General features: G+C 41.8%; 1 protein-coding gene across 4 annotated transcripts; it reads right to left on the bottom strand.

The window, feature by feature from the left end:
* Positions 1-3,584: 3,584 nt before the first annotated feature.
* On the bottom strand, positions 3,585-15,538 carry LOC141003682 (heterogeneous nuclear ribonucleoprotein C). 4 transcript variants are annotated; one of them, XM_073475102.1, is made up of 10 exons: positions 15,439-15,538; positions 12,853-12,886; positions 8,101-8,150; positions 7,285-7,556; positions 6,409-6,481; positions 6,250-6,297; positions 5,983-6,143; positions 5,787-5,900; positions 5,207-5,355; positions 3,585-4,649 (listed from the first exon to the last, which is right to left on the bottom strand). In XM_073475102.1, exons 3-10 carry the CDS (start codon positions 8,103-8,105, stop codon positions 4,548-4,550), a joined length of 924 nt encoding a protein of 307 aa, XP_073331203.1. In that variant the 5' UTR covers positions 8,106-8,150; positions 12,853-12,886; positions 15,439-15,538; the 3' UTR covers positions 3,585-4,547. The 4 variants fall into 4 exon arrangements, with proteins under 4 accessions (XP_073331203.1, XP_073331205.1, XP_073331204.1 ...); XM_073475104.1 differs by lacking the exon at positions 8,101-8,150 and having other exon boundaries at positions 4,455-4,649; positions 15,439-15,524; XM_073475103.1 differs by lacking the exon at positions 12,853-12,886 and having other exon boundaries at positions 4,455-4,649; positions 15,439-15,508.
* Between the last annotated feature and the right edge of the window lie 7,642 nt (positions 15,539-23,180).

The raw sequence follows: 23,180 nt of genomic DNA on the forward strand, positions 1-23,180 counted from the left end.
GGTCAGGTCTGTGGTCCCTGAAAATGAAATCTCACGACACAAAATGTCTTTAATTAGCTTGATTAGCTTCCGAAAAACCAAGATGTTCGAGTCACTAAACGCACCAAAAACTACAACAATCACAAACTGCTCTCGCTGTGGCCATTCAGAAAATAAACATTATGAGGCCATTAGTGGCTTCATTAGTCACACAGGTGTAACTAATAACATAATTAATGGCCTGGCTACAGTTAGTTGTGCCAGCTGAGCCGGCGTGATCACAGAGGGTTCAGCTGGCACACCTAATGGAGTGCAGCCACTATTAAACATCGTTAAAGCTTGTCCAAATGTCCCTGTTGGGAATCAATAACGGTTTAAATTATCTTATCTAGAGGACTTACAAAGACTGTATCATCCTCTGAAGGACAGTTAAACAGCGGTCATTGTAAGCTGTCAGACTTTGCCGGAATCAAACCTGTGACCTCTCACTCACTTTCCTGGACACTATTCATAACTGTCGGAGCTGCTTATTCACAGAATATTTTCCATTGTTTCAATAAAGGGTTTCTGTCCTGTGAAAGCCATTTATCTCCGAAGGGTCAGCTTCACACGAGTAGACACAGAGAGGCCTGTTTTAAGCCTAATGACAGATAAAGTGCTTTTATACGGTTTATTAAGCTTAATAATACGAAGAAATGTATAAACCTATTAAATAATAACATGTGTGTTTTGATTTTTGTGCAATTTAAAAGGCTTATAGTGAATTTTTTGCTCTCAGAAAGGGCGACAATGTACATGTGTGTAACTGTGCTGGAAAAAAATTGTGTGTCTGCTCCACTGTGCTACTGAGCTTTGATTACGCTGGACTGGGCAATCTCCCCCATGTAACAGTGATCACAACATAGCTCCCACTGCACTGTACTTTCATTAAAGGAGACATGCTCATATTCAGGTTCATCATTTTATTTTGGGTTACTACTAGAATAGGTTTACATGCTTTAACGCTCAAAAATCTTACACACAGAAGCACTGTATTCCCCCTCTGTCTGTTTTAGCTCCTGTCTCTTTAAGGCCCAGTCTCCTCTGATTGGTCAGCTCACACACGCCTGAGCCAGCACCGCTCACTTTGGTGTTTTCGGCTTCCAGTTAGTGTAATTTCTACCGTGACTAGAGGCATAAAATACGCAAAGGTGTGACATGGTGATGTAGTGTGATGTCACAAAGTCACAGAATTAAAGGAGGGACTACTGGCGAGGCGTTTCAGGAGCAGCGTTTTCTGTGGGAGAGAGGAGCTCCCGTTGCCGTGGACCTTGGGTTCTTTAAATTTCAAGATATTTTACATCACAAAAACCTTTACAACACACTGAAGGAAAGAACAAAAACAAAAAGGTATAGACTATAAGATGTGAATGAGTGTTTTACAGTCAGAAGTGCATCTGATTGAGGTTTGTTTGGCCTTCAGGGACAATTTGACGTGCGTTTTTTAACAACACCTCACTCGAAACACAATTAGAGGTAATTGCTGTCTTGTCAGAGCTGTAGGTAGCTAAGTGCCTTGCTCAAGGGCAGCTAAAATAAAAGCTAATTTAATTATAAGCCTTCCTTTTTTCACCAGCATCCAGTGAAGTCATGTGGGTTCACACTTTATTTTCAAAACCTTAAATTGATTCAACGAGAGGAAAGGGTTTGCATTCAAAAACACTCATATGATCAGTGCTGGTAATGAAAGAAGTGACTCATTGTCCCGACTGCCGCAGAGAGCTTAAAGGAACAGTTCACCCAAAAATTAAAATTCAGTCATCCTCGTCAAACCCCTAATGCTGACGGATAATCTGGAGAAGTTTCGTAGTCCACAAAACATTCCTGGAGCTTCACAGCAAAACATTGTTGCAGCATTCTGCTAAATGTAGATGGGGACTTGTTATAAAATGTCAAAAAACAACCAAAAAACACCCATAAAATGACCCCGTGCAGCTTGTCTGGACTCCAAAACACCCTTTTTTAAAGCTGAAATCTTCACTATAGCTTCTAAGCTATAAGTGTTAGCTTGGGTGCACGAGCTCTACTGTGCATCGAGGGTGAATTTATCCTTTACTGTGACCAATTAAATGTAGGCCTACCCATACAGTTTTTCAAAGACGTGGAACACCGCACAATGCAACCATATTTTCAGTGTTTACCAAGAAATGAAGCAATAAAACGTTGCAACAGGAACAACCACCAGCGCTCAGACAGTGTTTAACCAAAGGTTCTGCTCTGCAATCACTCACTTTAACTGTTACACACCGTTTCCACCTCCTTCATCCCCCCCAGCGCACGCCACAAAATCTTTTCCGCTCTTCCTGTCTTCTCTCCATCTGTCAGCTACTCCTCCATCTGTTTCCAGTCTTCTGCGGCCTGTTCATCCATCCATCCACCCCTCCATCATCCATAGTCTCATTATCCATCCCCCTCCGTCTGTCTGTTGTCCCCTCGTTAATCACAGCTCACCCCGAAGACGGCTGCTTATTGATTAGTTATCCATCTTTTCCTCTTTGCATTCCTCTTTATTCCTGCCAGCTCTGTGTTCCTGCCTTCATTAAGGAGCTCAGCGAACTCCCAGCAGGATAATGTATATTTATAAGGAAGCTATGTATTGATGTGGTTTGGTCAGTGGTAATGAAGTTACGGACAAACAAGCCCGTTCTCCTCGAGTACATTTATTTTAATTCTTCCTGTTGCAGAGTGAACGGAAATGTTTACTCCTCCGAAGTTTACGGGAAAGAAAGAGTTTTTTAAATTAGGTTCAAGCAACTTATAAGGGTCAGACCGCACAAAACAACAAAAGGAATCATATTATCACTCGTCCATGTTTAATGCAGAGGCCTTCAAGCTGTTGCACCTTCAAGGAAAGATACTGCCTGAGGTGAAAGGCGATTAAGATGCTTAAAACGTAGAGAAATCTGCGTCAAAACTCACACTCCTTCTCTGAGTCATCATAAGTCATCAGTCAAATCTGAACGCACAGGCATGATACACATATTTTTAGATGCTGTGTGACTTACAGTTTACACATGATATAATTACCTACAATGTGTGTCTGGTAACACGCCCATAAATCTGTTTAGAAATGAAAAAAAAAGCTTTCCTTATCCCCGCAGAACTTGCCTAAGAATCATCACATTTTTAAGTTTTCTTCAGCATCAGAGCAATGAAGCGGTAGTTGTCTGTGAGTCCAGGGGTACTTTGCAAACAGGAGCTGCTGATAGCTAATTCGGCACGCTTTTAATATTTTAGCTTTTGCCTTTACAGTGGACAATCGGCTTTCAATAAAGGGTATTTTTGCAGAAAATTTAAAGACAAATATCTCCAAAACTATCTGCATGGCTGGAGCTAAAGCTGCATGAGAAAAAATACCGACCCAGAGTTTTTGACGAGGTAATAAAAGCGCTTCAAGCTCAGTCCAGCCTCAACCTGTCAGCTCTGCATTTAAAAACGACACCCACCCAATATATATTTTAATCACGCTCTCATGCCATTGCCACCTTAAAGGCACGCAAACCTCCCACGGCCTCACGCTGCACCCGAAGGCATATTTTTGAATTGTACCAAGAAGCTCGGACAGGTTTCAACTTGGAAAACATGTTTATTTACTTTCACCAGTGCAGTCGGATGAAAAAAAAAAGAAAAACATCAACAGAAACAGACAATCATGGAGTAGCACTGCATTACACAAGTCAAGGTCAGGCGAGGCTGCAAAACCTCAGCAACAAACAAAACTATTTTTCAGAGCGAGGAGGATTTTCTCTGAGCGTTTGTGCAGTCCGGTGAGACGTTTTGTACGTGCTCATGCTGTCTGATGAGCAGAAGGTGAAGACTTTCTGTGATCAACAGAAATAAGTGCTTGTGGCCTCTTTTGCGGCCAGTTGTTATGATACACTGCCACCTGCTGGTTGGGAGGCAGCTGTACAGCAGCTGGATCAGGAATATATTTTAAAATGTTTACATTTTCAAGGCAGTAAGTACCATGTCTGGTATTTTGTTTTTAATCCGGATTTATTTCAATGTCAGCCGCTGCCGGGTGGTTATTTGTTAATATCTGGGCATCAATTCAACACAGTCATCTAAAAAAAAAATCTAAAGAAACATAGTGACAGGGCCTTAACTGTTTTTTTCTTTTAGTATACTGGCCCTGAGTTCAAACATACAATATTAGAAAAATGTTAAGTTTATCCTCAATTGAACTTGAGTTCTGTCTAAATGTCACACATCAGAGTTTGGATTCATCCAACGAAAAAAGGTCCATAAAAACGTAAATAACACAAAAAAAAAATCTGAACATCAACTTGAAAAAAATTGGAAAATCCAGAAACAAATACTTGACATGTTTATGAATTTGCATATGTGCGTGAGAGAGAGCAATTATCTACAATACACTGTGTAGAAATGTCCAGTCAATTCAGCAGATATGAGCACATGACCACTGTGTACAAGTCTGGTGTGGAGATATACAATCATACACAATTTGTTTTGTGTACACGTGTGTGTGTGTGTGTGCGCGCGCCTGTGTGTGTGTGCCTTTGTAGTGTTTAGGAGTCGTCTCCGTTGGCGCTATCGCCGTCGTCTTCTCCTTCCTCCTGCTCGCCTTCCTCCTCCTCCTCCTCGTCCTCCTCTCTCCCTCTGCTTTTCATCTGCAGGGCAGGAAAAAAGTGCAAACAGGACGAATGAGCTCATCACATGGAGGAAATCTGAAGATGTCACAGACTCTTTACAGTCAGAAGCTCTCTAAGTGCTTCCGGTATTGATCTATAGGGGTTTGAACACACTGTAATATTTATTATTCTTTCATGCCTGATTTTTTGGGGCAAAAATAAGCCTGCAGACGACCTGTTACTGCCCCTATTAGCTGGAATGGGTCCACATCATATAGTCTTACAGGGTCAAGTTCAAATTTAATAACAAAATCACTGAAAATGAAAACTTGACACGTTTTTCTGAGGAAATATCCAGGCGCCTGGCAAAGAAAATGCCATTTTGTGACCTCAAAATACCCCTGCTTGACAGTAACGGGCAAAAAGTCATTACAGTCCTTTATTTTCTTATTAACACTCACTTTGTGCATATAAGGTAGTCAGAAACAATTGCCTTTTTGGTAAACCCTTATCACAGAAGAACTGTGAGTTATTAGTATTTAAAAATGATTAAAGCAATTTGCTTCAGAAGTCACTGCTTCCCTCCCTGTCCTCACCTCGTCATCGTCCTCCAGCAGATCTCCCTCGTCCTCGGAGTCGTTCAGCTCCTGGCTCTCTCTGTCCCGCTTCAGGCTGTCATCCTTCTTGCTGGAGGTGGAGGAGTTGAGGGAGGACAACTCGCCTGGTTCTGGTTTGCTCTTCATCTCTGAGGAAATGGAGGGGAAAATAATGCGCTATGAAGAGAAAGAGAGAGGCGGATGGGAATCGAGGGCCCTCCAACTTACAGGGGAGGTGGACAGGGAGGCAGGGGTATCCTAGCTGCTACCAGTGCTAGTTAACTTGAAGGACATGGAGATTTTATATGGTGGTAGAGGTTTTTTGAAGGATTACAGTCCATTTAATTGGATGAAATATGTAAATGCCCCTTCATGACTAATCTCAGTGCAGCGTGAGTCACAGAGAATATGTTGTGACTTTTGAAAAGGGTGAGAAAAACAACCTCCTGTTATACATTTGGCATTTGCAGTGACGTATTTTGCTTCCTTTGGTATTTAGCAATCCCACGTTAGCAAGTAATAAGTAAAGTTTTGAAGGAAGGACTTTCTTTTTAAAAGGATCTGAATACTTCTTCCCTACCTGACTTCTTACTGTGGTCCTTCTCCATGCGCTCCAGGCTCTCCAGCAGGTAGTCCACCTTGTGTTTGATCTGCGTGAGCTCTCTCTTGATGGTCTGCAGGTCGTCCACCTTCACTGTGGGGAGGACGAGCAGCAGAAAAAAAGTCATTACCAGCTTTGTTGACAGCTGTGATCGTGACACAACCGTGGTACCTACTCGTACGGGAGGACCTCTGGCTGCTCTTGGAGGAGGAGAAGCTGGTTTTGGTTCGTCGGCTCCCTCCGCCGCTCAGACTGACCCTCGGACGCTTCGAGGGGATGACAGCACGGGACAGTGGAGGAGGAGGAGGAGGCACCCGGGACTGGTAGGAGTACATCCTGAGATACAGGGATGCAATAATAAAAAGACTACCTGCATTTTTTTCAGGCATTATGAGCAGCAGAATAGGTAGAAGGTTAAAAATATAAAAAATAAACAGCTTACCTATCGTAGTAATCTCTTTGAAAATCATAGTCCAAGTCAAGAGATGAACTGTGGAGAGAGCAGAGACGAGACGGCAAAGATTAAATACAGCAAAATGCACACACGATGTACTCTGCTGACATTTCTACGTTGTAGCTGTGAGAATCAGCGCGCTCACACCTGTACATGTCTCCCGCAGAACGCTTCACTGTCTTCGATCTGTGAGGTTTCGGCTCGCCTGCCAGGTTGATGTCTGAGGGACGGAAAACATAAGAGTCAGGGAAGGAAGACTTACAGTTTCCAGGACTGGGACCGAACTGTGCCAGAGCATGTCATGAACAGAAAGTGTGAAATCTTAATTAACACAATTTATCACTCATCCCTCTCCACCTGATGGTGTGTTATTCTGAAGGCCTAACGCAGGTTTTACCCCCGCCAGGTGGTACTTGCAAATAATTACTCACATTTATTTTAACCTGCGCTGAGCACCAGACAGGTCGGGGAATTTGGATCGGAAACAGCTGTTTCTCTGTCTTTACTTTGAAGACAGATTCTGGTGTTGTTAAAAATCACTTGCACAAGAATTCCTCCTTTCAGTGTTGTTAACTTCCTGGTTTTAAGCACTAGAGGGCAGCACAGAGGCTGAAAAACACAAATCAGTCCTGGGTTTTGATTGAAGGTGAACCAACAACTGTAAATTGTGACAGATGTGACTGCGAGAGTGAATATCTCTGCAACAGTATCATGGCCTATTTGTGGTCTTTTCTTGTCCTAACCCCAATGCATGCTGGGATATGATAGTAAAATAGTCTATAATAAACAATAACTATTTGAAAAGAGTACTTAGGAAAAATAAAAAGACGTTTGCTGTGGTCAAAATCTTTCATTTCCTTGCCGAGAGGTAAGCTAAGATCAAAACCCCAGCTACAGCTAACAGTTGGTTAGTGCGGACGACGTTGCCGAAATCTGGAAGAAGATGAGAGGTCCCGTTAGGAATGAATGAACTTTGGGTCGACTCACATACGCTGTGAAACGCTGTGGAACCTGGAACCTCACCTAGCACCTGTCCCACGATCATGCGTCCGTCCTCGCCGGCCACGGCGGCCCGGGCGTTCCTCTCATTGGAGTACTGGACGAAGGCGTAGCCCTTGTGGACGGAGCAGCCGACGACCTTGCCGTACTTGGAGAAGATGGCCTCCACGTCGGCCTTGGTGACCAGCAGGGTGTTGAGGTTGCCGATGAAGACGCGGGAGTTGAGGGAGCGAGGGTCGGTCTTGTTGGTCACGTTGCTGCTGGCCATCAGGCTGGAGTCGGAGGACGACGACCAACTAGACAGGAGGGCAGAGAAGGAGATACGAGATCATAGACAATATTAAGAAGACAGGAGGGGGTAGAAGAAAGGGAATGTGTTTTTCTTGCACTATAATTTTGTGTCTCTGCACCGAGGTCACTGTGAGTTTTGACCTTCAAGATCTTTGATACTGGGTTTTAACCATACTGCCTTTGGTCTGAGCATGTGTCCAATTTACAAGTGAATGTCTGTGGTGTTGATTTTATGATTTAATCGTCTATACAATGCCAGAAAATGTCCAGAGCCAACAGTCCAAAAACAAAGATAATATTCAATTTAGAGTCGTGTAAAATAGAGAAAAGCAGCATTTCTTCCACATTTGAGCAGCTAGAACGAGCAATATGTTGTTGTTTTTCTCTGGTGAACTGATGCAATCATCACATGCGTCCTTATGAAAGCAAAATGGCATTATAATCAGTCATATACACATAGAAATTCAAGGTGTGACTCCTACTTTCTACCCTCTACAGTACAGGTGAACAGACAAAGTGTGATCGGGTCATGAAGCAGCCAGCACTCACTCCATTGTGTCTGTACTCGGCTCGGTGGAGGTCTGCCTGCCTGTGTGAGTCTGTTGGAGAGAAGAGGGTCGTCGGAGAGCTATGAGTCGGTGACTGTGTGGAGACATCTACTACACCTCCAAAAAAAAAGATTGCCTTTTTTTTTTTCCCTTTGGATTATTTGCAAACCCAAGAAGTGGTTAAAAAGAGAAGGAGGTGGTAGATAAGATGTTTAAAAAAAAAACCTGTGGGATAAATGTTTGTTATGACAGAACAAGATATTGCATTTGAGTGAGGAAGCTGCTTTCAACAAAATTTCTATTTTTTTGTATAAACTGTTACTGTCTGTGTGAGTCTATAAATCAGCAGTAAATACAACTCTCCTGAAGCTTATAATCAGTGTTTGCTGCGACTTTGTGCTTGTGGTTTAACGTCTTGATTCCTACTGTGGACCTCGGCCTCACGTCGTTACGTCTGACAAATTGTTACAGACCTGGGATTTGTATTTACGACGGTTTTCAGAAACTGTGTGGGGTGCTGATTTCTCCATAATGTTGCTTTAATGGCGGATCGTTTTGCAAAAATGCTTACTGAATTTCTGCGCAAAAATATCATGAAAAATGATTAATAATTAAGGAGCCTTCATATTTAAAGGATAACTCCACCAATTTCCCACATTAAAGTGTGTATACAGGTCTTGAGGAGTACTACTGCATGTGTGAAAAAGTAGTATAAAGCCTTTTATAGCTCCGGAGAAATAATCAAATTCCTACAGTGATGTCACTCAGTGGCTAAGTTGCATCGTGGGTAATGTAGGCGCCAGGTTTTGAAAAAGAAGAATGTGCGGTATCTATTCTGATCGCTTGTTTTTAAACTCTTCATAATGGGTCCAACAGTGTAGTAGGAGCACAATGCTAGACTAAATTACCCACAATGCAACTAGACACTGAGTGACATCACTGGAGGCAATTTATCAGATTACATGCAGCTTCCTCTGGAGACACAAAAGGCTTTATACTACTTTATTCACATATGCAGTCGTACTCACACACTTTAATGTGAACAATTGGTGGAGTTACACCTCATGAAAAAAATAAAACAACATATAATGTTTGTCTATTTTAGGGTTAGAGTTAACTACTCGTTAAATAAAAAAAGGTAGCCAAAACAGTAGAATTGCTTCACGTGTAACATTTACAACAACGGTTATGAGATGCCATCAGAAGTGAGTAACTCCAGTGTACCAGGCTTCTGGTGGGTGTGATCATACTTTTCATGTTCATCCCTTTGGGTTTCTTTCAATCAGTGTCTTGTTCCTCTTTTACCTTTCAAACAGTTTTGCGTTTGTCCAAAAGTCATGAAGATTTTTAAACACCTCTCTGCTGCTTTACATAAATCTAGTGTTAGCAACGGATGCGCCAGGAACTCGGGCGACAACTGTGTCAGTTGTGTAAGTGTGTCAGCAAGTGTGATTAGTTGCAAACGCTGCAAAGTTATGTAACATTGCAGGGGGGCTTGAATGCATGAAAAATGACCATCATGCAGCCTCAGAGATCAAATATCTGCTCCAGGGTCTTGCTATAAGGCGTTTCTGTTATTTTGTCCACATCCTGCAGATGAATACATTCTTCTTTTAATTTATCTGTGTGGGATTTTTTTTTCTTCTTTCAGCATCAGGATACATAAACACTAGCTTTATTTATTGGCCTTTTGTGTGCCTGCCTTGTTTTTCAGCTAATTCCCTCTCAGTCCTGCATGCCGTTCGTCTTATCATCAGCCACTTCAGCCATTACAAAGCCACATCTCACCTGCCAATATGCAACGCTGCTGCCAGCTGGGCTAAACTGTAACCCAGCGGCAGCCTCTCCATCTCTGCCCAGTAGCTGCTAGCAGGGGATTACACAGTAAGCAGCCGGCTGTCTGGCCAAAGCTTAATGCTCTGCTCCCCGCTACATGATTTGGCCGGGTTGGCTCTATCTCTTGGCGAGCTGACAGGGTGTGTGGCGGTGGTGGTGTGTGAGGGATGACTATCACGGGCCGCTTGACAAATGCTTCTGATTCTTTGTGGCGTGTTGGGGTTCATGCAGGTATATGCAGGGTTTATGTGCTTTTCATGACTTATGTTTACCACAACCAATCAGGCTTTTTTTGTTGCAAGTTAAGAGAAAAAATAACATTTACTGGTGTCGATTAAAGGGGCACTATGTAGTTTTAGAGAAGATATTCAAACTCGGAACACTCAAATTTACAATATTAATGAGGTGATAATAATAATTTGCATAACTGAATAAACAAACTGTTATCCCCAGAATAAGGTCCCCGAACACTGTTTGAAGCTAGAAAGGTGGCAGGGTCCGCCACATATAAAGAAAGTAAAACAGTATGAAGTTGTGTTGTCCTTTGAGAGAGTTTGTTTATTTAGTTTGTTTAAGCATAATAAAAAAAAATCAGTCAATGCAGATCTTTCTCTTCCCCAAAACTACAAAGTGCACCTTTAATTTTCACACTCTGGTTGGACAAAATAACAGGAACATCTTACATGCATCAGCCCGTTGCATAAAAACATACTGAAGCCCACAACGATCTTTCAGTCAGTCAAGATCTACTTGTAAACACTCGTCCTGTTTGCCCGCGTGCTTTTCCTGTGTTTGACACACAAGACGTCCACTTTTTGGGGAATTTTCTTCATGCAGCATTACATGATTTGTCAGCTGCCTTTAAAACCCAGTTACAATCATAATTAAGTTACAGTACCACTTGGCAGTCAGACTTTGACATTCATCATATTTATTATAAAGTGTTTTTTGCAACTTCTGGGAAGTGAAACAAGGCCAGATGGCAGAGATTCGGACATGAGTCACTGTTTTGATGACATGACTTGAGAGTCGAGCATTATGGAGGCCTGAAACTGCCAAAATTAAAAAATTAATAAATAAATAAATGGCTGAATAAATAAATCAATAAATATGCCATTAAAGGCACCACAAATGAAACATTTATTAATTAAAAGAATCTGACATACATTAAAACTTGTTCTATTTTTTTTACTTTGTCTTAATTCCTCTTTAGTTTCAATAATTTTACCATTTTATTTATTATTTTGTTAATTATTTAGTTTATTTACGTATTTATAAATATATCATACTGCAAAATGCAGATGGAAAAAGAATACAGAAATATGTAAAATAAAAAAATAAAAATCTTAAAGAACTAAATTAACACATTAAACGGGAAATCAAATTGTGATGAATACAAAGGCAAATAAATACAGAAGACAATTACAAAAGAAAACCAATTGTTCCATTTTTTAAATTAATTTAAAGTTTACTATTAATATCACTTTAGTGCATTAAATACACATAATTTATTTATTGCTTTATTTTATTTTTCATAGCTTTGATTTTTAGCAATTTTAGTCCTCCATAGGTTTGGACTTACAGGTGAAAGACTCATGAGTTGAATGACTTGTCTGTGTTAATTTCATGTTTTCAGTTTAGTTTTCTTTTAGTCTGGCTGTCAGTATTTCACTGTTTAAAGGAGATGGGGAGGGAATATTTTTGATTGAGAAGAAATTAGTAAATGAATACGCTTTTATGAAGTTATTTGTCTTTTGTTTGATTACAATAAATTGGCCGATAACATCATTCTTTTCTCTTTATAAAGACCAGAAACTGCAGGTAAGACTGCTGTATCTTCACTTGCCCATGATCTATGTAGTCCTCACTGTGGCCCTTCATGTTTCAAGTGTCCATTCTTTCAATGACATATTTACAGGCTATAACATCAGGCACTTTTCCATCCTCTGCCTCATCTGGGCTTCATTGTGCTATGAAAACCTGAAAATCTTTAGTTTATACTGGAGAGTGGGCTCATTGGATCAGTAGTGTAAGTGTGTGTTTTGGTGCTTCAACTGTGAAAAGACTGCGACTGCAGCTCTCAGGACTCGAGACAAAAAGATGGGCAGAGCAGCTTTGTACAGATGTTGGTTTGTGCGTGTGTACTTTATAGATTTAGGGAAGAAAAATGGAGGAAAATAGGATAAAGATCTTAACCTTTGAGGTTTAATGAGGTTTTTAAGAGCTCAGTGTAGCTGATAGTGGATGTCTGTTGGTTGTTTTTGATGAAAAAATATATCTGGATTTGATAAAAAGGTGCAAAAAAGGTCACTGTGTTTAATCAAACAGATTAGTGATTACTGGAAAGGTTAGTAATTCATGGTACTCAGCAGGCATGCTGATTTTAATGGGTGCTATGGTACTATTGGGGATGATATCATTGTTATTAAAAGCAGGTATCTTTGTGTTTCTGTGGGTAATTTGACTCCAACAAATGACATGCACACTCAAAAAAAAAAAAAAAAAAAAAGACATTACAAAGCAAAAATCAGGACTTATTTTGCCTTTGTCAGCGCCAGTCTTCAATCCAAGGACTGGATGTTCATGGGAGTGTTATTCAGCAATTAGCTACCAATCAGGCCTCTTGTAATCAAAACTGATTATGCATTGGATTATCATAAATTGGGAACATGTGGGGAGCTCATGTCAGAGGCCGCTAATGCCAAACAGTTAATTTTTCTACTTTCAAAGCACAAAAAAAGAAAATAAATAAAAATAACACTACATGCTACTTGCTCTAGGAAAGTCCAAAAGGGGGCTAAATCACAAAAGGGTGAAAACAAAAGTGTAAGATAAAAAAAAAAGTGATGCAAAAGTTGGAGGTGGAAAAAAAAAGAAAAAAAAAAAAGAAAAAAAAAGAAGGTTGAGATCAACTTACGATTCGCCGCCGTTCAAAAAAGTGGCTTCAAAAACTAAAGAGGGGGAAACAAAAAAACGGAATATTAGAAAAGAGGAGCTTCTAAAAATGAACTGTTATCACCACAAGCAGGGCGAGCAATGTATGGAAAGAAAAGAAAAATAGATCTGCCAAATGAGAATGCCCTTTATTTCACCAGCAGAACCAAACCTGATTGTTTTAAAACAGGGGTGCCCAAAACTAAAAGTTAATGATGGACCACTGGTACTAAGATCACTTAATTGCCTGACTTCCTGTGCCAGGTGTAGCTCTGATAATGAAAAAAAAAAGACATTTTAGAGATTTTTCTTATTTAAAGAGCAATAAAACAGCATTAAACGTATCATACATTTTGAAAAACAATATTTAAAAATAATTTCTTTTGGGCTAAAAGCATCTGCTGGGCAAAACTGAACTTCGTGGTGGGCCAACTTTGAGCATGAAACAATAAAATAATAATAATAAAAAGGCCCAATTAATTTAAACATGCAAAAAAGAGAAAGAAATGTAAGGCCTTGCTTTTTTTTTTGCAATAAAGACAACGAGAATGTTTCCAGCACTGTAAATGGTGAACGCTTCCCTGAATGTGTGGATTTTATTTTAAGAGGTATTTTCAAAATAAGCAATTAAAGGTGCTCTATGTAGTTAGAGGAGAAAGATTGAATGTTTTTTTAATGTCTAAACAAAAATAAATAAACAAACTCTTTGTTTTCATGTCTGAATAAACAAACTGACCTTAAAGGAAAACACAATTTCATACTGTTTATATTTGGCGGACCCTGCCACCTTTCTAGCTTCTAACCTGAGTTTCTTCTGAGAACAGCTTGTTTATTCACTTACAGAACAAAATAAATATTCAAGTTTGTATTATTACCTCATTTATATTTTAAATATTAAAACTCTGAATTTGAATTTCTTCTCCAAAACTACATAGATCTCAAACTAATAAATGCCTGTGCATAAAAAGATTTTCACCAAGAAACTTCAGACACGCGACTGCAAAATAGAAATTGTCTCTTTTTTGACAAGCAAACACTAAGTTTAATTCTCTAACGACTAATTAAGGTATTTATCACACAAAATCATTCTCTTCTGGCTGGTACCGGTTTGCTTTACCTCCAGTGCTTAAACGCGTCAGATATTGACATTTAAACTGCAAATTTGATCTTGCTTTTCAAAATAAAACCAATCACGATCCGGTATGAGAGTTGGCAGGAGACCATGGCACTGCCAGGGGATGTGCAAAGTTTAGTTTAGCAAGGAGCGAGGAGTTCAACTGGTCATAATGGGTTCAAAATGAGTCTTTTAAATCTTTTACACTGCTGGTTGTCTGTAAAACTCAATCTTCTACGCAATCTGACACCAACCAGTACGACCAGGACAGTGTCAGACACTGGCGTCAGCTTCTAAGTGCACGTCAGAGCATCACCAGTCTAGGATAGCTGGTGGCTCCCCGCTCTCTCCTCCTGGCTGCCCCCCTCGTAGGGGCCAGAGTACAGGGTCGGCTGCAGAACAGCGCCCCTGGAGCCCGGAGAGACTCCTGCTCAAGGACACTTACAGAGGACACACTTTGGGGCCAAAAGGGGGGTGGGGGTACAGTTAGGGGGGTCTGGCAGTTTTGAGGGGCCAATGTCAACTACGAGTCTACACTGTCTGCAGCACTGTCAACCTTTGTTGCGCATGAGATGAGGAGATTTTTCAACAGATATTTAGAAAACGTATTAAAGAAAAGGAAGAGAGACATGTAGAGGCCTGTTTACAGCTCAGCGCAGCCCCTCTGTAGGCCTCCCTCCCGGGTCTAAGCAGCTCCACAGCTCAGAATAAACTGCAAATAAACTTAAATGATAATATCAGAATTACCAAAAGCACAAATTATGTCACACAGAAATCCCAGGTCCATGACTGCACCCACTTCTCATTGAGGGAGGGAGGGAGGGAGAAAAAAAAAACATCTTGCCTGCAAAAATTACATCATTCCTGAGAGACTTGCTGCAGAAAACAAGCTGTCTGAGCAATGCCAAAATCACAAGGAAAATGGGGGGAAAAACACGTCTCATGAGTCAATGTCAACCACTGCACGTCAAGTTACAGGTGGGGGGCAAAACACAGGACGAGAATAAAAAGCCTTTTAAAAACATGTTTCCAGAAAAAGGGCGACCCGTTCTGAACACTGTCCAGAAAAGACTGGAACAATCTTCCATATTTCTCTCCTCGAAAATACGACCACAAATCAGATTCAACAACAAGGTAACACAGCAGCAGCAGCAGCAGCCCTGGAAAATGGACGTCTCATTTGAAAAATAAAGGCAAAAATGTCGTCGTGAAAGCTACTTAATACTAGTTTTTTGAGGGTTTTTTTTCCCCCCTGTCTTTTTTTTTTTTTGTCTGCGCAGCTCACACTGCCATCACAAAATGTACGCCACTAAAAGCCAAACACAGTCTCGGGAACACCAGCCAGGAAAAATGCATTTAAAAATAAAAAAAACAAAAAGTCCAAAAGACGGGCTCAGAGTCAGGACAAAAATATAAAAAAAAATAGGGAAAAATCTCTCGGTTAAAAATACTCACCAGGAGCTTAATACTAAAAATGAGTAAAATTCAACGCTGTTTTTACTTGAGTGGGTAAAGATCCGGCTCTGCAGGCTGATTGTATCACCTTGAAACCAGTGGACACGAAATGGCGTCGACTCGTACACACAACAGAGGGGTGACGCCCACTGCCGGCGTAGCTGTTTTCTGATTGGCTATTCGAACGGCGCTGTGTGGACATACGCGTCAGGGATTGGCGGAGGCGTCTGCCACTCCGCCTCGAGGAATGACGTCCCGTGTAGTACACAACACAGACAGACAGGCTGAGTTAGAAACTAGCAACACGGCTACAGCAGCTTCACTGTTGTTCCCCAAAGCTTTATTGATCTGTGACGCGGAGACACACACACAGCTGCGGACGGACGTACGCGCGCTGCGTCCAAGGCGCGTGGGCGACAGCTGACAGAGGAACAGACAGGGCAGGGTGATGACGTCACCAGCTGCAAACAATGCTAACAAACAGTTAGCATTTGATGCTACATTGTAAACATGTGATAGAATGTGGAAGAACAGGCTGTAGCTACTCCATCAATGTGTTACAGTCAGTGTTGGGCAAGTTACTGTAAAAATGCAATATATTACATAGTACACATTACTAGTTACCTTCATTTTAAAGTAATATATTATGCTACAATATTACAGTCTGCGTAGAGTAATAAATTACTTACTACACTACTTTTAGTCACTTTAAAAAAGGCCAAATAAGATATAACAGTTAAATAGCCGGGATCTTTTTAAATAAGTTAAATAAGGATTAAAGTCTGATATATTATGAGATAGGAACGTAATGTTTACAAGTCAAAACATCAAAACCTTTCATTTTCATTCACATATTGTGACTTTAACATACTAAATATAGTTGTAATTCACCAATGGGTTAATGTTTATTTTGTAATGTTGATAATTCAATTTAGATTTTACACATTTTGTGGTTAATTATTGTTTCATTAGAGCCCACACACACACAAAAATGTACACGTTTGATATATTTTAACCAAAACAGACTTTAATGCATCCCCTCATTTAAACTCAAACATGATTACATTTTGATTGGCATGTGAAATCTCACACACCTGTCCATTTTCTTACTGATAAACAACATCGTGCAGCAAAAAATGTGACTTCCAACAACAATGTCATAAATAACAATCACGTTAATCTTCTTCTAGCACACCAGTGACTGAATGTGTTTTGACAGTATATCAGCAGGGTCACCACGTCAGTTTCCGCGACAGAGAACCTGAGAAGTAAACAAATATGGGTTTAGTAAAACATATTAGGCGGATGAAAAGAGAGAAAGGTGTGTAAAGTACCTGGGATGTCAGTCATCCTCCTGCGGTTTCGAGGCAGCGTGAAGTCCAGTCGTGGGGTGGACTCAGGTGTTTTCAGCACCTCCTCCAGCTTACGTTGCTCCTCACTTTCCTGGTGGATCAACAGATAGCAGGTTAACAAATCCAGTTGATCATTTTGTCCAGAATTGTACTTCACAGCAAGGGTATAGGAAATAAAACCTGTGAAGGGGTTTGTTGATGTTTCCTTCTGGCTGCGGGAGTGTTCGGGCCCAGAGTCTCTGCTCCACTTTTCTGTCGTTCCCTCTCTCTCTGCAGGAGGATGGCCTGCCGTGTGGTCCTGTACTCCAGAGAGAAGTTACTGACGGTTCTGCAAAAGTCCTCCGCTTTGGTGTCTCTCACCATGGTTTTGGAGTAGCCAAGGAACAAGAGGAAAGAGTGGAACCTGGAGAAACAGAAATGACGAGGAAAACAGCAAGTTTAACTGCGACGATAAGAAGGAAAACTTTAACAGTAAAGGTCGACAAGATTCAAAAAGACTCAAATTTTTATTTAATCAAGAAGCACTTGTGAACTAAAATCAACAAAATGAAATAAACCATGCGCTCGCAGCACACCTGTTGATAACCCGGCGATGGACGGCTCTCAGGACCTTCAGCCTCTCCTCGTACTCTTTCAAAATCTTCGGCAACCTGTGACGTAGCGAGCCGTCAGGGGCCAAGGCCTCATCTTCTCCTCCTCCTCTCCTCTTCTGCACCTTTCCTCCTTTCTTCTCTGCCTTGTCCAAAATCTTGAGCTGCTCCCATGATGCTTTGCACTGGGCCTCTAGCTGGGAGAAGTTGGACTGGACGAGGGAGTAGTCGCACTGAAAAGACGAGAGCGAGAAGGATGTTTTGACTTGTTTTGGCTACCCTGATGCCTAAAAAAATGAGTAAATATATCCAAATAATTATCCTTCAGACTCAGATGCAGTGCAGCATACACCCTTGAGAGACAAACACACACACACACACAGGGGGAGCCACGCACCTTGCCAGCTTTAGTAACAGCAGTGATGTCAGAGTAGAGGTCAGACGACTGCGGGTAGAGCTGCATCAGTAGCACACAGACGTGGTGCAGCAGGGGCTGGCGAGTGTGCGTGTCCCTCACCTGGGACAGCTTCCCCAGGTAACTCAGCTCAAAACCCCGGGCCTTGGCAAAAGAAAATGTACTGTGAGTCTCATCAATGCGCAAAAATGTATTGAAGAGGGATAATAAAAGCCAGGCTCTCACCTTGCATCCATTGAGAAAGTTACCGATCGCTAACACTGTTGCTAGAATACATCTGAAGGTCTGGCTGGCTGAGAGCTGCTCCATGGCCAACTTTAGATGGAAGAGAGGCTCTGCAATCTCCTGTTGAGAGGAGGGAAACAGTCAGAGGACAAGCCATCAAATCATGAATGTATTACTTAGATGTGGATACAGCGGTGCAGCTCACAGACCACCATTCTGAAAGAGGATTAAATTATTTTATCCCTGTTCAAGTTAGCCGGGTGCTAAACCAGAAGTTAGTCATCAGAAGGCTCTAGTTTAGATTTTTGGCTTCAAGTGCCACTGAGCTGCTTTCATGGAAATGAACGAGGCTCAAGGTTTCTTGATAGGTCTTTGGCATGCACCGGGCGAGCAATTCTCATTGGACTGAATGGGCGCCATCTTTGGCTTCACTATCTAGCTCTATTTGTGGTCGATGATGATAATGTATAATGCACGCAACAGGATGATTTCAGGATAGTGGTATGAAAATTATTTTATACCATAATGTTAGTAGCAAATATCAGTATAAGATGGTCAAAGCTTAAAAACGTGTTTTAGCTTAAACATAAATTAACTACCTAACTACCTGTCACTTACCCTTTCTAAGGAGTCGTAGTCCAGAGCGAAGGCCCACAGCTGAAGCCTGGAGTTCAGATGAGGGATTTCCCCCAAAGTGAGCAGGCAGAGCTCGGCTGGGGCCAGAGGGGAGTGGGGGTTCTGGGCCTTGGCTTCCTTGATCAAGCCAAGCTCCTCTTCTGTTGGGATCAGCGCTTGAAGCCGCTGTTTGAGAAAGGAAATGTGGAAAGAGATGAACTCACACTGCCGGACCAGTTAGGACTTTCTGCTGTGTTTGTCTTCATCTGCATTGTGCCCATGTTTCATTTTACCATAACAAAGATAGCCTCTCCAACAAAAGCAAACTTTAGAGGTGAGGCAAATGCTGAAGCTCAAATTCTGGAGGACACAACCTTTACTGTACCTGAACGTCCTCTCTGTCCAGCACACTGCTGTCCATGCTGTAGATAGCAGGAGGGAGGAGGCGGGGAGGGGGCAGGCTGCTCAGGGCGATGGTTATGATATTACTCCGCTTCATCGCCAACACTGACACTGATGGCTGCTTCTGTGTAGGGATATAGAGAAGAACTTGAAGATACTAGGTATTTCTGTAAGTACACTTTAGAGTCTACTGAAGAAGTAATAAAGACAAGATTTCTGCGGCATCTCTGAGGCATCCCATGAGGCGTCTTACCTGCTTCCCAGAAACCACATTAAAAATGGTGCTACCGCCTTTAGATTCAAACAGGTACTCCAATTTGTTTGTATCCAAATGGACTGGCTCGAGTCCGGCCCAAATAGTCTGTCTCCCAAAGCGGGTCATCCTCGGAAGGGGGGCTAAACTCTGCAGTTCCCTCCAGTGGAGCTTCAAGGTGCGACATTTGATGGTCGCACCTGTATGGGAGGCTGAGGGCAAAGGTGGGACAGGTGGAGGAGGTGGAGGAAGAGGAGGGGGTGCCGGAGGGCCTTTGAGGCCTGGTGATGATTCATTGGTTGAACCGGTTCCCTCGTCCTCTGTGCTGTCTTCCTCGTCCCAGAGGTCTGAGAAATCCAAGGTGTTGAGGCAAAGACGAGCAGCCGGGTCTAGCAGTGAACTCCAGGATTGGTCAAAATCCCAGGTCAGGGGGTTATCCTTGGTTTGGTCCGACTCCTTCATTGGTCTTTCAGAGCTGTCCGTGACTCAAAAACAAGTTCTGTTGATGTTCAGTGGCATTACTTTGACAAACCAGGTTGTAAGTTCTTGAGAAAAACTGACTCCAAGAAGCACAGTCCTCATATTAGATAAAACAAGACCTTCATGGATCCAATCAGATTCGTTGCATATTTGCCTTCGTCCTTATGTTCCACACAGCAGCTGAACTTGTTCCCTTCTTCGCCTCTTGCTTCTGTGCAGTCAGACAAACTCTCACTCACTGTGTATATGCATCTGAATGTCTGTGGATGCTCAGCCTCACTTGCCGACCACAGGACAAGCACATAAATCGCGCAACCAAATCACAATCTTTCGAACCACCTCTGGGTGTTCTCGCGGCACCGTAACCTGCAATTGCCTTGGGTGTAGTGTTTGTCCTTCAAATCTAAAAATGACGAGTCGAGACTGACGCTTTGATCCCAAAGTCCATTGTTCTCCTGCGCCAGAAACCTGTGACCTCAGTCGAAGAGAAGGAATTCGTGTGAGTTCTGACGGCTTGTGTTTCGTCCTGCATCCAATTCTGATGAGAAAATCCAAGGAATGCCTTTCTGCTGTGCTTCCAGAGTATCTAAATGACGTGCGTCTGCAGCTCTGCCTTGACTTTCATCTCTCTCCCTCGGTTTCGCTCTCTGTAACTGACAGAGAGAGTTTTAGAGGAGAGAGAGGTACATTGGTCCGTTGGTGCATTAGTTTTGGTTTATTTGAGTTGCACCCTTTCCCTTAATTTTCTTATCAAGCCTGCATCTCCTGTTTGTATTGGTACTTGTGTATACACAAACCTCTCTATCTGCCACTGAAGATCTGTTACTTCCCTCCTCTTCTGCCTCCCCTTCTCCCCTGTGAGAGCATAAAAGAGCATGAATGACCTGCCTGCCTTTTTATTACATGCACGCAACAGACTTTTAGTGTGTATGCTGGCGACACACATGGAAGACACATGCAAATCCTCATCCCGCATTGTTTCTTTGTAAGGAATATGAAGAAACATTTGCCTGATGGACGAAAAATTATTTGCATCTTAGACGTCTTTAAAAAAAGGAAGAAATATTCTTTAATAAAACATCAGGCTGCAGTTCAGTGAGTGTTAAAGTGTCTGTTGAATCCAAGTCCAAAACAGCCAGTATACAGTTATGCTCACAGAGGTCATTTCCATGGTCGACATGCCGCCATAATGAGGATCCCTCCCTCGACCATTAGGTCTCCCCCTAATTACACTTTATCTCGTTCAGTGAGGCTCATGGGACGTTTAGGCCAAAGTGAGCTCGATTTGGAAAGCTTAAACTCTTTTGAACATTTATTTATCAACAGGGTTTTCAAGCCTGCTGCAAAAGAGGATTTAGACAGTAAATGCTCTTTTGCAGAGGGCACACCTGGGAGTGGTCACGCAACTTCGACTTCAAATTCGTACAACTGTAACAAGTGTTATTCGGAGTTTTTTTATTTACTCACTAATGATAATCCATTAGTGTTCAACTACATGAAGGGGAAGGTTGGGCTGAATCTAACTGAACTGATGTGCAAGCTGTCCAGTATTTTGATTTTGAAACAGATTCCCCATGGGAGCAGATGTTTCCGGGTTATTCTCTTTGATAATCCTTGTGTGTGTCTGTGTGGTAATGGTGATGTACATAACCACTGAATAACCACCGAATGAACTTCAACTCTGTCTGGGCCTTGACTGTACAAGATAAAGATCAGGGCAAAGATTACATGTAAGCACTTCCAGTTAGCTTTGAGAATATTAACGGTTTAACAGACTTGAATTTTTTACGACACAGTAGTTCTGCCTGTGAGTCAACAAGAAGTAAAATTTAAAATATGTGCTTTGAGCAACATCTTGAGTTGAGTTTAACCACTCAATACACACCTTTTTCTCTTCGCAACTTAACGTCTCATTTTCCTGAAGGACAATTACATACCGGTGTACCACACAGCTCGGTACCACACATTCACTGCAACAATGCAGTGGCAGACGTGACCGGTGATGATATGTACGTAGGCTCCCTCTTTTGAACCTGGTGATTGGTGGGTTCATAAAACCACTTTCAGATGAGGATCCAGTGGTGAGAACCAAGCCAGAGGTAGACGAATACTAAAAATAAGCTTTTCTGAAGGTGGGTTGTGCAAGTTTGGGTTACAACCTGTAACTGGAATTTAATTTTAATTGTGAATACCTGCATGCACCACTAAAGTACCCTACCAACTAAGGTCCTGAAGTCTGGCCCTTCTTTATGACTCAATCTTGAGGCCCTGTTTTGACTTCACTTGACTTGATATGGATGTAAATATGCTGTGAAAAAGACATTTTGGAGAATAAAGCACTTTGTTTATTGATTAAACCACAGATTAGTTAAAACTTAACGTTTAATGTTGCTACTTTATGTTTGTTTAGGTTCAGTTTTCCATTTTTCTGTCATCACAGCTCTGTTTAGCTCTTGGTTTAGGCAAAAGAAGCACTTGGTTATGGTCGGAAAGCATCATGGTTTGGCTTAAATTAGCCTACCTGTTTTGGTCGCCACAAATATGGCTGGGAATGTAACCAGGTCTCCTTAAAAAAACACCCGGTTTTGTCGCCACAAAAACAGGTGGAGATGATCCGCCTTCCCATAAAAATAGCCAGCTATGGCTAAAAAAGGAGCAGAAAAAGAAGTACAAGTACTTCAAATTTGTACATAAGTACAGTACTTAACTAAATGTACTTAGTTACAATCCATCACTGCAGGTATGTCATCCCTCCTGTTAAAAATAACTGAAAATCCCTGACTGCAGAGGCCAAAGAATACAAGATGTGTGAATATAGGCCTACTTCTTTGCCAGTGATAATATGTAACTAAGTACTTTAATTTACTCAAGTACTTTGCTTGAATACAGTTTTGAGGTACTTTTTGAGTATTCCAGCAATTTACAATTACGCTCCGGAGTGCGTTTGTTTGGTCATACATGTGCCCAAAAATTGTGCCACTATACATTATCATTGGTTGCACCATCCATCCATCCATCCATCCATCCGTTATCTGAAACCACTTATCCTTTTCAGGGTCACTGGGGGTTGGAGCCTATCCCAGCTGACATTGGGCTACGGTGGGGTACAAGTTGGATAAGTCCCCAGTTCTTCACAGTCGCCAGTTCATCACATTGGTTGCGCCATTGGCTTGAAACCTAGCTGTTGATTTTTTTAAACCAATTGATGTTATCACAGTTTCTTGTTCACTTTTACCAAAGTAATATTCCATCACGATATATTTACTTTAAATCAAATGCGACTTTTGAGAACTTTATACAACTTTCTTCAATGCTGCCTTTTCTTTTGAAAGTCCCGACCGGAAGTCCCGCCTTTCCGCGTCCCCGCGTTGTTTTGGGAACGCTCGCTCGGTGTCCCGGCGAGCGCGCGC

Source organism: Pagrus major, chromosome 10 (assembly GCF_040436345.1).
Source record: "Pagrus major chromosome 10, Pma_NU_1.0".
NCBI classification, from domain to species: Eukaryota; Metazoa; Chordata; class Actinopteri; order Spariformes; family Sparidae; genus Pagrus; species Pagrus major.